This window comes from Cyclopterus lumpus, chromosome 15 (genome assembly GCF_009769545.1).
Source record: "Cyclopterus lumpus isolate fCycLum1 chromosome 15, fCycLum1.pri, whole genome shotgun sequence".
NCBI lineage: Eukaryota > Metazoa > Chordata > Actinopteri > Perciformes > Cyclopteridae > Cyclopterus > Cyclopterus lumpus.
Window position 1 is genome coordinate 16,334,052 of NC_046980.1, and position 17,785 is coordinate 16,351,836.

Here is a 17,785-nt window from a genome sequence, read left to right on the forward strand (position 1 = left end):
CAGTCCATGTGTCACTATGTGTGTGTGCGCGCTTGACTGTGAGTTAGTGAGAGCATGTGTTTTATCAGTTGCTGCCGCTTGTTTGAACGGAGCCGTGATGAAAGCCTAGACCAACACAAGGGAATGTCAACCAAGGACTAAAGTCAACAGACAGAGCCTTGACTCTGCCAGGGACCCCTGTGAGAGAAACACGCCCTCCAACATCGCACCAGACTTTCTCTCCACACCGCTTCTCTCCGACCGACCTCCACCGGCAAGACGGAAATCAACTCAACATACACACAAATGTGTTCAAGACATGTGAGGAGAATGTGAATGAGACAGATAGAGGAGACAAAAAAAACAGCTCATAAAGAGACACCACCAAAACACACTATTATAACTCTTGCTTCAGTGTTTAAAGGACTAACTTAATGCAGACACAATATTCATGGGAAGCACAGGGTGCTTTGAATATACAGTAATGTTGAGATTACGGCCTTGTATTTTTCGACTGGTAATGTACTGTAAAGGCAGCGGAAGGGCAAATGGTAAAGTAGGCAAACATCTAGCCCTATTAAAGTCAGAGCTAAAGCTTCACCTTTATTTTTTCTTTGTCCATTTTTGTGTGGGAAGCCAGTAGAGTGGGACTGAATCCCTATTGACTCAATGTGCAGAGACGTTTTCCCTTTTACCAGTGCTAAAGTAGGCATGAGCACTAATCCTTAGGGGTTAAATGGAGTCTCCTCTGGGGTTTTCCTATCCTGAGAGAACTGGGGGCGGTTGCTGCTGCAGCGCACGCTGAACTTTAATGTGTTTGGCAGAATTTGGGCCCAACTTTTACAAACTATGCTCAAAACTTGGTATTGGAACACAGAAACAGTGTTAAAGCAATCCATGTGGAGTACATATCTGCCTAAATGCAAGGCCTCCCATGGCAGATACTCAGGTGATAGGCATGAATAAGAGAAACGCTGATGATGGGGATAATGCTAATGAAACTTTAATGATCACACTGGGAAATTGGGGCACTGGAGCAGCAGGGAGAAAGTTAGATTTTAAAAAAGTACAGATAATTAAATGCAAAACAATACACAAGTACAATAAAAGAACATAGTTGTGGCACTGCAGTGGATACACACAAATCTGCATCTGTGTTGCAGGTTGGAAACTGTCAACATAGTCAAGGAATAATAGCAAATACTGATGTTTACTGTATGTTGTTTCAGTCTATAAAATAATATAAAAGATGTTGTACAAAACCCTAGCCTGTGTAAAAATGCATTATAAGGTGTACACATGATCCCAAAAAAATATGTGGAGATGTGAATTGTAAACTGCGTAAATGGGAATGGAACAATTAGCTTTTGCAAATGATACAGTCACAGTGATGAATGTTCCCAAATAGGGAACGCTGGCATTTTCCACATAACAGTGACCTTTACAAAGAGAAGAATGATTTTTTTGAGAGCCTATTGCAATGTTATGCAGAAACTTCATGCGAGCAGCTACGGTTCAATCAACAGAAAGGGACCATTTCCATTTAAAATCACAGCCATTTTCACACCAACACCGAGACAGCATCAGTAGCTGCCAAAGTCTGGCAGCTCCTGCCCCCAGTGCTTTTCCCTATCGCTGCGTATAAATTTGCATCTCCGTTATTGCCTGTGTGATTGATGTTGGTTACAATGGCACTCCTTCTATTTACCCAATACATCTACCCATCTCCTCCATCAGCGATGTGCTGGTTGACTTCCTCTACCTTTGGTTGCCTTTGATGGGTCAACTTAAAGGAGTTCTTACTGGCCTGTGAAATGTCACAGCTTTGTCTCTATTGTTCATTTGTGAAATTGGAGGATGGAAAAGTATATTTTAGGGCTATGATCTATAAAAAAAAGCATTGATCCTGGACAAAGAACCCTTACGTTCCAATACACAAATATTTGTCTCTCTGTTACCAAAGACATACTTCAAAGGCTGAAGAGTTTCAATATAATGCTGAACTCACACGCATTACACTTTTCTTTATGCTGATTATCACTAAATGATACAGGTAGACAGATACATACTATAGACATAGCTCTACAAGCACACTTTTTTCACAACAGGCACATATCAGCCCTGAAGGGAAGTGAGCCCTTGTGTGATCCTTTCCTGAGGTTTCGCTTAATTTCTCTGGTCAAAGGGCTTTTGGAGAACTTTTGCTTGTAAAAAGAAATGTGGATGTCCAAAGTTTCACGGATGTAATGCCCATTTAGATAAAGAGCATGACAATGTCCAAGACACTGAAACTTGAAATCCTCCCACGCCTCATCCCCATTACTGCCAATGTAATGCACACTGCCACACACATACACCTCTTCCAGCAGGAGGTTAACCTCAGAAACACCCCAGCAACAGAGTGGGATAAAGAGGGTCTACTCTGGTTACTCCCAGTCTAACCTAAAACATGTCATTGACAGTTCCACCACAAGCACCATGCACTCTTGCGCTAATAGATGGGCGGTTTGTCGACGAATGCTTCTTTCAGGAGGGTCATAAACGTCCTCTCGACTCAACCGGTGCTTTTATTCCCCCGTCATCACTTTCTATAGGTTTCCTTTGAATGTGGCCCTTGGCTGCAGAGGAATAAGACATCCGATATCCAAGTCGCTCAGGATGAGTGCCGGAGAACTGGTGTCAGACGCTGAGGCGCAGACACCTTCTTTTTGTTAGGGTGGTTGGAGGTGTTACCAGGTAACACCTTCTGAGTTTAATGCCAATTAAGTGGCTAAGTTTCCCGAAGACGCTTCTCTCTAACACAATGACAGAATGTCAACATAACTCTACCAAGCTTTGGCAGATAACAATATAATGATGCAAACTGAATTATATCACTGCAGACAACCATATGCAAGTGTGGAACTGGATAATGAGAATGTATTTTAAGCAAGTGATTGAAGCATCGGCTCACATTGGAGAGCACTGACAAAAAAAAGGGTTTTTTAAAAAAGGGTCATTTTTAGATAGGGCTCATGAGAGTAAACAAAATTTGTGTTTGGCACAGATAAGTGAACACTTTGATCATAATCATGGCAGTTCCGTGTGTGACATCCCACCTCTCTTCTCTACCCGAAATGCTGTTGCTAAAGAGCTGTAGTTCCTGTATGTGTTCCAATCAGAAGATCCATTACAGTCCTAAAGGTTGTGTACAATATATCTTATCTTATCTAGAGCAACAAAAGCTTGGTTTGTTTCACGAGATAACATTAGCCACGACTTCCTCTCATCAGGGCTGTAAACCCTCACTGACCCTTTCATATGACACTCATGCTCCCAATCTCAAAAAACTACAGCACACAATTCACCAAAATACTGAAGGAATATGCTGCTTAGTTTGAGGAATCAGAAGTCTGTAGGTTTGTCTTTCAGGCTCTGTCGGCGCTTACACATGCATATAGAGTCCATTGTATGGATAAATGCTGCCATTTCACTGGAGAAAAGATACTAAGTTGGTTAATTACAGATTTAGTGCAGGAGGAGTAAACCAGTCACAAAGCAAGAAAGAAGGGCTTCAATTAGCTACATTGGAAATGTGTGCTGCGCTGTGAAAACACTGTATGGTAATTCTATCTTTTACCTCCTTTATTGTGCTGATTAGTGCAGTGGGGAGAGGAGGGGTGCTCTATCTAATCTGATCACAGAGCATTGTTCTTGGGGTCATTAACCTATGGGAGGTTCTGAGGTTGACAAGTCAGCTCCTACCCCCCTCTACCTTTTTTTTATGGAACTCGCTCATCCTTCAGTTCCTCTGTCTCTACAAACAACACAACAGCAACCACAAAAACAACCAAAGAAAACAAAAGACGAGGGGGAAAAACAGCCGATGGGGCTATTTTGCATGGCTTGTCATTCTTACACAATCACAAGGCCCAAATGGCTGCTGGCTGAGGCCCCTGGACTTGCCTAAGCAGCAGGATATCGGTGCCTTTATTCTCAGTTGTTGTTGGCTCTTGTCTTTTTGCGCATCCTCGTCCCAAGAGATGAAGGGTTCGACCTAGCCCTCAACATCTGGGATCTGCATTAGAAAAGACTAGTACCTTACTACATGGCAACCATTCCCTGCTTCATGGAACTGACATCTGCATTCATATGCATAAAACCCAACAAGCTCCACCAGTCAAAGCTTCCACTGCCAACCATTTTTGGGCAATTGCATGATGCCTACATTTACATCTCAACAAAACCACACTAATGAAATCCAACATCCGTCTATATTTACTGAATTATACTTTTTTTCCCCCTACAAATCATCTTTATATCCCCGTCGCACACATTACACCCTTTGCAAATCAAAAATGTGAATTTTCTAGCATAACCAACAGCACCTCTCATCCACAAATCCGAGTTAAACTGTTGTGATACTGAAAGGCTGCCTGTAAGGATGGCAGAGTGGAGATGAAGGGCCCACAGCAAAGATCTCTACTGATTGCCTGTAGAGGATGAATATGCAAATAAAGCAGAAGGTAAATGAAAAACAAAGTGGGGTATTGGCAGCAGTCTTTTACATGTTCCCCTTTATTTGGCATTGGTTAAAAAAACAGAAAGGCTGTCAATAATGAATTCCAGTCAGAGCAAGGAAGGAGACATGAGGGGAAATCAGCCTCCACTTTTCCCCTGTGAGCCCCTGAGCAGTTTTGGGGGCCTATTGTATTACACACAAGCTTTTCAGTAAACACGCACTAAGCTAAAAAGACAGATTTTGAGAACATTGAGGGAGATATAATAACATACATAACACTGAGCTTACATTGCACCAAACAGACTTGGGTCTGCATCCAAAAAGTAGGGCACCACAGCCTGCCAACTGTAAGACCCATCTACTGACCAAAGCAGGAAAATCAAAGAAAATTGATTATCAAATGTCTGTCATTAGAGACAACAACCGGGATGAGGACAGACTGATGTAGAACAAGAACAAGTGCACACTCAACAGTTGTTTCGTTGCCACCAGAGCCAAAAGGCACTTTAGCCAGCACTTAGCAAAATCAAGTGGCTTAATATATTTCGCTATCTTTGCAAACACACACACAACAGAGTAGGAAACAACCTGTCTGTTGTCTAAACACAGTGAAATTGTCCAGACAGACTAGAGCGCATCCTTGGGAAAGGAGAGCACCCGCCCTCTTGAACAAAAGATGAACAGGGCCACAGATTTCCCCTGGTCTTGAGATAACAGAAACCCAACACCCTCGTTCTCCAGTGGGGCTCTTTGTATGTCTGAGAGAGGCTCAATCAGCAGTCGCTGACAGATGTGTCTGCAGTCGATTTAAGAGAGGAAGGCACGGTGAGGTCAGGCATAGGTTTCTCTGCTCTGCCCCCCTGGAGGGAAGACAAGGATCAAGTCAGGATGTCCGAGACTGACCTTTTCTCACCTTGCAGCCTTTGGCGTACAACACCTGGACTAATATGATACAGTTAAGCTCATTGACAAGCTCGCAAAACATTAAGATGCAGTGGAGACTTTGTGGCACAATAGCAATTTAGATGGATCAATAGAAACAGATTTGCTCCATCCAAATGAACAGAGGCATACAGGCAGACAATTCATATTTGTCCAGAAATCCCATTGTGTTTCGAATAAAAGTGAGAGCCATTCCAGCTCGAAAGCAAATGAATCCGTAAAAACAACTCCAGTGGAGGTCCAAGTAGTTTTGGCAGATGCTCCAAGCTTAAGTGTCTGTTCAATTAGGCACTTCAGTTAAGATGGCAATCATGGTTTAACCGTGTGCCGATGTGTTGAGGCTGGAGTTGGGACACGCTCGCTTCTGGCAAATAACTGGGCAGGAGATGTGAGCGGTGGTCAGACACTTAGACAGTCACTCTTGTGTAGTGTGCACAATCCTAATGAGGCAATAACTATTGTGAGGAGTGGAGGTCCACCTCAACTCATGAGCACACAACGAGTGAACAGAGTACTAAAACAGTCTACACAGAGACATTAGTTGTGCTGTTGTTTGTACGCTCGGAAGTTACATCCATGAATGTCATTTTGTTCAATTATTACTTGGGATCACCGCAGGATATTTCCAAGTCTGGCTTTTCCATTCACATGTTGTCAGTAAAAAATATTATGGGGTCTCTAATGGTAGTTCACTGGCAACATTTGTTCTTTAGCTTTTCTAACTGTCATTAGTTACAAAGAGGCAGCTGCTCTCTGTTGACAAACAGAGAGCTGGGTAAATTTCAGTGAAATATTTTAGTACCCCCAGAATGAGTAAATAACAACTCTCAGAAGTATACTTTCTCTTTACTGAAAATGAATGCACATGTGCACGTGTGTCCGTACACATATGTGACTCCAGCTACACACACACACACACACACACAAACATATATTAGGAATTAACACAATTCGAAATTCTTGTTATAAATTATTCTGGTTCACTGTAACAACATCATCAAATATTCATTACTTGCCAACGTTTACAAAAATTAGCCAATAAAAAAAAAGCCAATCTGGTGTGTTTTTCAGACATAGAGACAAAGTTTCTAATTAGCGTTGTAAATTAGAATGTTTACACTTGCTTGGACAAAATAATTTGGGTTTTAAAATTGTGAACATTTCTTTATTGTGTTTGAGAAGACATGTACGCTGTCTAGATTTAACAACAACAAAAAATCCACCTGCAAAAGAGATAATTGACAAATCATAACATCGGTAATGAAGCCCCTGGTGCAAAAAAAAAACCTAATCATGAATTATCCTGACACATCTCAAACAAATATGCAAATATAATTTAACTACTGCTCACAAAACCACATACAGCTCCAAACAAACCACTACAAGTAAAAGGCTGTGTGTGTGTGTGTGTGTGTGTGTGTGTGTGTGTGTGTGTCCCTCATTCTCACCAAAATGGACACACATACTGTACATTTCCTCTGACAGTGAGCATTGCTTTCCAACCAGTGACTATTCACTCCTCTTAAGTGCACACATCTGACAAAGGATGCGAGTGCCTTTCTGCTTTCCTCCACTCCCCCTAGTGTATCCATTCAACACTGCATTTTTCACCGAGAGAACGAGAAATGGGGGGGAGAGAGAGAGAGAGAGAGAGAGAGAGAGAGAGAGAGAGAGAGAGAGAGAGAGAGAGAGAGAGAGAGACTCCTCCTCCAGATGACATCAGTGCTCTATTGAAGCAAGAGGCAAACACACTCCACATTTGTACTGAGATTTACCCGTGCACCTACGTCCCCGCACAGCCTACAGATTGTGTATGTGTGTGAGGGGCACCGGTACCAGTAAACATAGCAGTGTTGCTACAGATAAACTCAAAATAGCTCCAGCCTTGTGAGCCAGAGGAGCTTTTTTGGATCTGAATTTAAATCCTCATAGCCTGGATTGGATTATTTTTTCCCCCGTTGTGAGCCCCAATTTAAGAGGATACCTGTTACTTTCCTTTTTTTTTTTGATTATAGAGGTAAGTGCGTTTTTTGCTGGTACAGTCCTGTTGGGAATGCATCCTTTTTATCTTTTTGGATCTTCTCTCTGGCAGAAGGAATGTAAAGTCATGCGGGATCCTCAGGAGTTGCTTGTATCTTAATTAGTTGCCACTCTTTTTCCCCCCTCTCTCTTTATTTTTTAATTCTCGACTCAAAATGGTTTCTCTGGTGTGGTTGATGTTACAGGTGTAGTAAAGCCTTACGATATAGTAAGACAGAAAATCGCGAGTGCACGTTTCTTCCAAAACACCAAATTAAACTCGGTTCGTTAACGCACTGCAAGTTATTCTGCTCAGCTCGACAGAATAAAAAATTAAAAAAGAGTATTCATTTATCTCGTCATCTCAAGTACCCCTCTCATGCCTGCACCTTACTGCTTCTTTATTCTAACAGAGCCCAAACACCACGTCTCTGGGATGGGTTTCTCCGGTTCTTCCCGACCTTCTCCTGAAGAGACGCACTTCTTGTTGCGACACGCTAAATTCACACTCCGCCTCAGTAGACGACATTGGTCAAAACATGTACAAATAAATAATAATAAAAAGCACTTAAGAGCAACAGGGGCGTCTGAAATCGTTCCGTTCCTTATTTTCAGCTTTTGATTTCCCTCAACTCGTGGGCGGAATAAACGGTGGCCAATACGCAAACTTAATGGGATTAGGGGACTGTGTGATTTTAGTCTCGGTGTCGCAGCCGGGTCGAAGACACCCCGGCGTGCCGCTGAAATTGCAGCGCGGATCCCGCAGAGTTACATGAAGGTGCAGCTGGAGAAACTCCGCTAAATGCGTCTCCATCGTGACTGTCTGGGGCCAGCTCTATTCATGCCCTACTCCATTGAAATGTACTGTGGGCAAATGCAAGCTTTTCCGCAGACAATACGAACGCACCCCCCCTCCCCTAAAAAAAACCCCCATCATACGTTGTGAGAGCTGTGGAGCCTGCTGAATGTAGGCACGCACAGGTCCCTTGGAAATGCACAACATAAAAGCCATTTAAGTTCCATCCGCACCAGTTCGCACACAAGCAGCGGCTCATTTAACGCACACACACTGGCACGTTACATCAGCAGTGCCTCGAAACAATTATCGGACTGCCGGAGCCTGAACATGATCAAGCAGAAATAAACGCGGTTTGCAGTCAGATAACACCCCCTGCTCATACCGCCGACTGACAATCGAAAGTCAATAAATGATGCTAATGAATCCAATGTTCTCTCGATACAAACCTGATATTTATCTCATTGGATAAATGCAATAAAGTGGGCGCCTTCAGTTCTATAGCACTGTATATAATATGGATGTATTATTGGCAACGGGCAGGGACAGTTGTTAATTCAATTTAGTTTGGCCTTTTATTTTCATACAAAGATAAGGTCACCCAGACTTTAAATAATCATACATATGACGTATTTTTTCAGTTAATCAATAGCAGATGCAAACTTGACTTCAGTTGTAAAGCAATGTGATGGTGTCCCTTTGTTTTTCGGTGTGTTTGAGAAACAAAGAAATAAATAGCCCGTTAAACATAGCAGACACAGGACAGACCCAATTGTCTTCACTGATGACTGCCTGGGGCAAAAGTCCCCAGTCAATTGCTTTCAGAGGGAATTCACATTGCAGATTAACAACTAATCAGGTCACTACAAACAGAATATTCGATTGCCAGAAGAGTTAAAGCATAAAATATGAATGACTGTGTTAGGAGGAAAAGTAATAACAGGACTTTTATAACCAGGACATATTTCAGATTCAACATTGTGTTCCGAGGAGGCCTAATTCAGTTCTTTTCATAATTTATTTAGCTACTAAGCAGTGACCTTTTAACATCTATTCCAACCTTTAAAAGTCAAATCATGTCATATTGGTTACTGAAAGTAAATGTGTAACGCACAAATACTGCAGGAAAAACCTTTGTGAGTGCTTTAACAAATCTCAGTATTGGAGGTAGGTGTCGGGCCTGTGCTGAGATGGGCTCCTGTGAGCAGCTTAACATGAGTATTCAATGTTTTGGTGTTTGCTTGTCACATCCAGACCCCCCCCCCCCCCCCCCCCCCCACACACACACACACACACACACACACACACACACACGCGCACACACACACTTCATCTTGCAGTGCCTACCACCCCCATGTGGGGAAAAACCACTGCAGCTGCCATAGATCTCTCCTTTCAAGCTGTTACAAAAGAGAGTCCCCCGTCTATCCAAGGCCTGTCTCTGCTCTTAATAAGCCAGCAAAAGTATCATCTGGTCAGCCCATCTAAAAGGCAGCGCCAGGAGGCCACATACCAAATCTGTGAAACTATCGAGAGATTTTGGCCCATTTTCTCTTTGGCTGAAACGTGTCCTGTGTCCCTGTGAATTCAGATGTGACCATAAATGTTCCATTGTGTACCGGCACCACAGCAGGCCGCTGCCCGGTGTTGTGGCATACAACTTACTAATACGGAAATCAATGGCAGACACAAGGCTTCACATGGCACATGGAAAATGTCAAAAACACACCTAGTTTAATAGCAGAAAATCATGAAAGCCATAATAAGTAATACATTTATTTGCATGATCTTACAGCCAGGAAGAATTCATGTTTAAAACTACGCTGCAAATCCAAAAACATGTTCAAGACCAACATCTAAAAAAACTAAAACATAACCCACATTCAATATTGTGTGCCATCAATCATAATTCAAAACTATATTATGACTTAGAATAAATAATCAACAGCGAATACAAACAACATTGATTTCCCAATGGAGAGCTCTACTCTGGTTCAAAATTAATTTCAGGGCTCATGAATAATTTAATAGTCAGCCATTGCTTCTTCTACAACCCCCCCCCTAAATGAATGTCATATTTTTCTGTATTTTACTAAAAGTCATTATAATCCGCAATACTTTTGACAGGCAAGAAATTGTTTCTATTGGAGGTTTTGCAAAGCCTTTCTTGTGCAGTGTATGACTGGGGGGCACAAAGTCTTGGGCTCTGTTATTGCAGACTAAAGTGCATTTATGCGTGTTGAGCTCACAATGGCTATCAGTGTCCAGCTTTGTGCAAGCCTCCCACGCTCTCCACTGAAAGGTAACTAGCTGTACACACACTCACACAATTTTACTAGGATGCTCAATTGAACTTTGCCAGTTCAGATTAAATGAAGCAGAAGCCACTTTGACTGCTACAGAAATCCCCTGTCAGCCGGCGGAGCTTATTAGAGCGATGGAGAAAGACATCCATCACTAAAAATGTTTAACTCAGCCTCCATTACCCTGAAAAAATATTGTGTGTGCATGAACAGCATATGTGTGTGTGAGAGTGAGGACACTTCCATGTGTTTACATTATTAGTAAATTCAAGAGAAGGCTTGCAAAATGGACAGTATGGCATAGAGGCATTTTTGAATTGCCTGAATAAAATGTTTTAATACCTAAACCCCCTCTGTTGAGGCTACACGGTCCACATGCTTGCCTTGTAGCGAACAATGGAGAGGGGCCACTCTCCTGAAATCCGATGAGCGTGGAAAAAGAAAAGGGAGCAAAAAAAGAAACCAGCCAAGCATCTCGGCCTGACTATGCGCCTCTTAAAAGTAAGCATGATGACTTCAAAGCAGACGTCTGATAAATCCCCCACAAAATAACATCACACTGAGGCCTATGAGACATTATGTTTTTGCTCTTTCTGATTATATTTGCACAAGGGGTCATACAAGAATAAATAACCATGCACTTGCTCCTTGTACTGGAGACTGAGACAGATTCTCAGCAGGTAACAGAGTTGTAGTGGCTAAAGAAAGTTGAACGAACTGGAAATTTTGCACCACATATGATTTGTTTTTATAGGTCTTGCTGGGTTCTTGACGAGACAGAAATGCTGTAATTTGTAATTTCTACGAAATAAAATCAAGACTACATACTTAACGCTATTCAGAGGAGGGAGAACTTTACAAAATGAGGTGAAAAGGGCTATTTAAAATTGAAATAGCTTGACTAAGAGCTGCAATAAAAGTTAATTCCAACAGACAGACAGCACATATCCCTTTATCATCTCGCTATTTTCTAAAACTCAATTACGTAATTTAATCTTTTTTTTCTTCTTCTCGTCAGACTCTTTTATTCCAGAAGTTAGTGTAGGTCACATCTGGTGCTTTTTCCCCAGACTTTAATCTACAACTAATGTAATAGTGGACAAGGGGGCCGTGTTTAGATTGAACAGAAGGAAGGGGTGGCGTTATTATTAGACAGCATCTCAGGAGTTGTAATCGAGTTTCAAGCCTCTCAGTTCCCTAATCTTCTCCTTGTCAAGGGCTACAACTGTTAAATGGCTGGACCCTTGTTCCTAATTTACCTTTACATGTTTTACAGCAAACACTGGCAGCAAGCAGGTCACATGAATGGTCACATATAAGGACACACTATTGTGTTGAAAGAGGAAACATAACATTTTCTTTGGCAAAGGGAATTCTATCTTTACAAACCGAAACAGCATTCATAGAGGATGGGTGGGGGTAAGGGGTCGCAGAGACAGAGAGCTGAGAGTCACAGGGATGGATGCAGCAGCCGCCCCCTTCTTCATACAAAATACAAATTGGCCTCATTTGTCACGGGTGCTTTTTAACACTGCAAGTAATTCATTAAGAATTGACTGGATCCATTTTTCCTCTCATGTGGAGTCTGTACTTGCCTGGTTTCTAAACTCGCACAGGTCTAGTTCTCTTGTAAAACACCAACCGCTCAGCTGAGCAGTGAACTGGACTGAGAAAAGCACAGGGACTCAACCCTCAGCCATTGTGTTGGGGTCTAGATCACTGTATGCTTTCGTTTGCATAGACATTCTTTCTTGTATCACCATAGAAAAGAAATGTGGTGTGTTAGAGTAATGGGCTGTAAAAGGTCAACAGGCTAAATGATAGGCGGGAAGCAAGGGTATTTCTAAATAAGAATTCACAATGTAAGGGAGGTTAGAGTTCAGTATCAAACACATTCCTAAACTTAATTAGATTTCCTCAGTATCAACATGTAGTTCACTTAAGGTTTCATTCTAAAACCCTGAAATGAGTGCCTTTAATGTAAAGGGGCATAGAGAGTGATGTGTTTTAGAATTTCTACAAAAATTAAAAGGGGAAATAATGAAGAAAAAACAAGGTATAAATAAGACAAATATGGTCAATAAATGTATTTTTGTTCACTGTCTTTTTGCCTGATAATCAAGATATTATTCTGTACTGACTGAATGTGGGCACTAAGTATGTTTGTCTCTGGTTATTTTTCAGAGCACCGTCACAGGTGTGAGGACGGCACGGATGATTCAAGCTGCAGATGCGTGAGGGAGTCTGGGCCCAGAAGGATAAGCACCTTGCCCTGTTTTGCTCCATCAAGGAAAGAAGAACATTGGTTATCTGCTTCAGGAAAAGGGACCAAAGCCCTGGATTAATGTGAATACAGGCTCGACAAGGGAGCAGAGGATTCTGGGTTACCTGAAGACCTGGAGTACACGAGTGAACAGGCCCGTATTGAGCCTGTGGCACAGGGGACTGGCATGGCGCATACCAGCTTTGTGTCAACTCATCATGCCTGTCAGGCTTGATTGCAGAAAGGAGCCTTCGTCATACACGCGGAACACTATACAACACCCAAAAAATCTAACGTCCAGTTATGGCTGTTGAACTTAACGGCTATTAGGATTTTTAATATCACCTGCAATTGCATGTTTTGTCAGTAAGAGGAGGGGATGCTTTTTTCTACAGGCTTATCTGCCATGGTAAAGGCATTGAACTCATGAGCCTCTGACTACACCGAGGAGGTCATCGTACAAACAAGGATCAGCTCAGCAAACACTGACCAGGTCAGGATATCACCAAAAACCCCTCAAGACAAACTTTTCCTTTTCAGAAAGGATAAGAACAAATTCAAGAGCAAATCTTGATTGGATTGTTGGTGGCTGGAACGGATTTACCACGTCGTATAAATCAGGTATGACAAAAACGGACGGCTTTACTTTTTTCCACTTCACTGACCAGACCTCAATTTCTAATGAGACATGCAGGAAGAGAGGTCATGGCAGGAATGCATAATTAAAGCAATAAATCTGTATTAGCCTAATTAAAAGGGAACTACACATCAATAGTGAAAAAAAGAGACAGACAAGCAGTTGGCACATTCTGTTTTGTGCCACGGTTTGGTTAATATCAATTTATATACTGTAAAATGTAATCCCTTTTTTCTTTAAATAGATACATTTGAAACATACCTAATTTTCTGTGGAAGGATAAATGAACCTCACAAATGTAATCTTGTAACCTCAGAAAACCTGACCCTTTTGGATCTAAACCTGCTAAAGACTTTTATCAAACTTCTTTTCTAGCGAGGGCGAGTATCTCTCTTCCTTCCCTCCCTTGTAAGAGCCGAGTTAAACCTTAGAATTTGAATGGCAGAAAGGCATGGGTAATGATCTAACAGGACTTAAAGAGTATGTCAGTTCCACAACAGTTCATCAACAAAGCCTGACTTTGTTCACTCTCGTGGTCTGAAGCGATGAAAGGCAGCCTTGAGATGCAGAAAATGTGTAAAACAACTAAGGGATGCTATTACATTTCACAAGTCAGAGTCGAGACATAGACATTCAATTGACAAAGGTCAGAAGTTAGAAATGTATTTTAAAAGAATTTCTGTTTCTAATGCACTTTACTAATAAACTTGTAATCTGAGAAATGTACAGATGGCGTAAAGATAGCTCTGAAGCTAATAGTTTATTGTAGGGGGGAAAGTATTTTTATTGTCTGGCAATACTAAGGATCAATTGATATACATTTATTAAGAGGATTTCAAACTGATTCCTTCAGTAGTTATTTAATCTAGAAAGTGCTGCAGGCAGCATTTCAAACACCCTGCCATTATGAGAACAGGAATTTGGCTCTCCTTTAAAGGCCGTGTGCATTAAATGTACCCTTGTGTCTTCTCCCCAGGGGCTCTTGAGTGATTAGACTGCCAGGCAACACAGCTTCAAGATGGTGCGTCAATGCAAGGCCTTTATCCTCTTCCTCATCAGGGTTGGGCTGCTGCTGGGTCTTGCTAACCCCCTGGTGACCTCCGCCTCGTGTCCCTCAGCCTGCCGCTGCGATGGGACCTTCATCTACTGTAATGACCGTGGTCTGACTTCCATTCCTACTGGTCTACCCCAGGATGCTACAGTGCTCTTTCTGCAAAACAATCGCATCAGGAGTTCAGGCATTCCTGCAGAGCTCCGCAGGCTGTCAAATGTGGAGAAGATCTACCTATACTGTAACAATCTGGATGAGTTCCCCACCAACCTTCCTATTGGGCTAAAGGAGCTCCACCTTCAGGAGAACAACGTGCGGATGATTACCCATGCCTCTTTAGCTCAAATTCCCTACATTGAGGAACTTCACCTGGATGATAACTCGGTATCTGCAGTCAGCATAGAGGAGGGGGCCTTTAGGGACAGCAACCACCTCAGACTGCTTTTTCTCTCCAGAAACCATCTAAGTACGATCCCTTCAGGCCTACCCATGAGCATTGAGGAGCTGCGCTTTGATGACAACCGCATCTCCTCCATTACAGAGCAGTCGCTGCAAGATCTCATCAACCTGAAGCGACTAATCCTGGATGGTAACCTGCTCAACAACCGTGGGATTGGAGAGATGGCTCTCATAAACCTGATCAACCTGACTGAGCTCTCGCTAATGAGGAACTCCTTGACATCACCGCCAGCAAACTTGCCAGGCAACAGTTTGGAGAAGCTGCAGCTACAAGATAATCACATTAATCGGGTCCCGCCTGAGGCTTTTGCCTTCCTTAGGCAACTGTATCGCCTGGACCTGTCTGGCAACAACCTGAGCAGTCTCCCACAGGGTGTATTTGAAGATCTGGACAATCTTACACAGCTCCTGCTGCGCAACAACCCGTGGCAATGCACTTGCAGAATGAAATGGGTGCGTGACTGGCTGCGGTCATTGCCATCTAAGGTGAATGTACGTGGCTTTATGTGCCAGGGTCCTGATAAGGTCAAAGGCATGGCAATTAAAGACCTAACTACAGATATGTTTGACTGCACAGATTCAGAACTCATCTCCACGTATGAGACAAGCACAGTATCCAACACGTTGCGCCCCACACAGCCCCAGTGGCCCTCGTTTGTGACTAGAAGGCCTGTGGTAAAAGGGCATGACATTGGTAAGAATTACCACAGCACGACCACCTCTTCAGGAAGAAAGATCATCACCATCAGTGTGAAGTCAAGTAGTGCAGATGCTATACACATATCATGGCGGGTGTCGCAGCCCATGACTGCCCTACGGCTCAGCTGGCTGAAGCTGGGACACAGCCCTGCCTTTGGCTCCATCACTGAGACCATTGTGCAGGGGGAGAGGAAGGAGTACCTGCTCACGGCACTGGAGCCAGAGTCTTCCTACAGGATATGCATGGTTCCCATGGAGACCAGCAACATTTACCTGTCAGATGAGACCCCTGTTTGCATCGAGACAGAGACCGGTTCTCACAAATCATACAACCCGACGACAACTTTAAACAGAGAGCAGGAAAAAGAGCCTTACAAAAATTCCAGTCTGCCTTTGGCTGCTATCATTGGAGGGGCTGTGGCTCTTTTGGCAATAATCATGTTGGCACTGGTGTGTTGGTACATCCACAGGAACGGTTCACTTTTTTCCAGAAACTGCACCTACAACAAAGGCCGTCGGAGAAAGGATGACTATGCTGAAGCTGGCACAAAGAAGGACACCTCCATCCTCGAAATACGAGAGACTTCTTTTCAAATGATACCTATAAATCACCTGCCTGTGTCCAAGGAGGAATTTGTGATACACACGATTTTCCCACCTAATGGCCTGACTTTATATAAAAGCCCACATAACGAGAACAGTATTAGCAACAGGAGCTACAGAGACAGTGGAATACCAGATTCAGACCATTCCCATTCATGATATTGCACAGTCATTTGTGATGAGTGCGTGACATAAACAGAGTGGCAAGACTTTTACAAAACACTGGATCTATAAGACTAAGGAAGCAATGTTCTGTACATTTGCCATATAATTTATATTTAAGGACATTTTATGAGGACAAAGAACTTTCGGGCTGCAGGACATCACTGAACCATCAGTGGGTATTGTAACTAACTGCAATTCTATATTTTAGGAATTTGTAGTAATTTGTACTGTATTTCCTTTGCTTAAGGTTATCGACCAACTAAAAGAAACTCTGTGTTATACTGAGATATGATGACTTGTCAACTGTGAAAGTGGGTTTTCATTGCTGTGTTGAACAATCAGACCTTAGAAAACCTTGTAGTATAAGCACAGGTCATTCTTTTAACTTTGTGACTGTCTGAAAAACAAAAAGGCAAAAAAATGACATGAAGTAAACCAAGGCACAGTTGATCGACTAATTCGCAAAGCAGGCATGTTGCCCTCAAAAAGAATGAGCAGTCAGTAGCTATTACTCTAATATATTCACCTGGTTGGAGTACGAGTAACTAAAGATGAGATGCCATGCTTTATTTCACTGCTTTGTTCGATGTGTGATTTTTCTTTCTGATTTGCAAGAAGAGGAAACACAACGAAGCAACCCAAGCAGGGTTCCAGTGTTTCTGATAGGATTGTAGACCACAGCACAGGGCAGATAAAGCACACCGACCTTAAGGAGCTCTCTGTTCCTCAAAACAAGTAGACTGGACAGGCTGACACAGAGGACCCCCCACTATCTCTATTTGTACAAGCCAACAATGGCCAAACGACAATGGCGGCATTCTTTAGTACCATGTACCACACGTCATTCTAGTCACCAGGCCGAAAAGACAAAACACGATAGCTTCCATTAGAATTACCACAGTGTCAGCAACTCCTTGTTATGAGTATTATTTTGTATTATTTTCCAAATGAACACACTGTTATGTTTCCACAATTTGAATTTAAATGTTCTTAACAATTGAAAACCAAAGTGCATTGTATGCCCTTTGGCCAGTCTTGTATGTGCCTTGATCCAATGCTTATTGTATTTAGCTTTTTAAGAAACCAGTGACTTTTTTTCATACACACTTGAATATGAAAAATATTGGTCATATTACGGAATAAAAGTGGACAAAAATAAAGTTTTTCTTCCTTACCTTGAGCACAACAAACCACACTCAAAATACTACTTTGGTTTATTTTTTTATTGTTCTGTTTAATCATTATTATCCCATCATTTCTTTCCTTTGATTGTTCAATTTATTTTGTTCTACTCAAGCAAATGATAACTTTGTACTAATGTGAACTGCCCTGGAGTAAGAAAGAAGGCTATATGGGGACATATTTTAT

General features: G+C 42.3%; 2 protein-coding genes across 5 annotated transcripts in view; one reads left to right on the forward strand and one right to left on the reverse strand.

Annotated features, from left to right (window-relative positions):
* The window catches only part of macrod2 (mono-ADP ribosylhydrolase 2), a 368,778-nt gene that overhangs the window by 288,052 nt on the left and 62,941 nt on the right, over positions 1-17,785 (reverse strand). The gene's annotated exons all lie outside the window — the stretch shown is intronic.
* On the forward strand, positions 7,167-17,568 carry flrt3 (fibronectin leucine rich transmembrane 3). Its single transcript, XM_034551873.1, has 3 exons — positions 7,167-7,439; positions 12,725-13,424; positions 14,417-17,568. Exon 3 carries the CDS (start codon positions 14,459-14,461, stop codon positions 16,409-16,411), a length of 1,953 nt encoding a protein of 650 aa, XP_034407764.1. The 5' UTR covers positions 7,167-7,439; positions 12,725-13,424; positions 14,417-14,458; the 3' UTR covers positions 16,412-17,568.

Excerpts from the sequence above, each read along its gene's own strand:
- flrt3 (XM_034551873.1), top strand. The coding sequence starts at position 14,459 with ATGGTGCGTCAATGCAAGGCCTTTATCCTCTTCCTCATCAGGGTTGGG.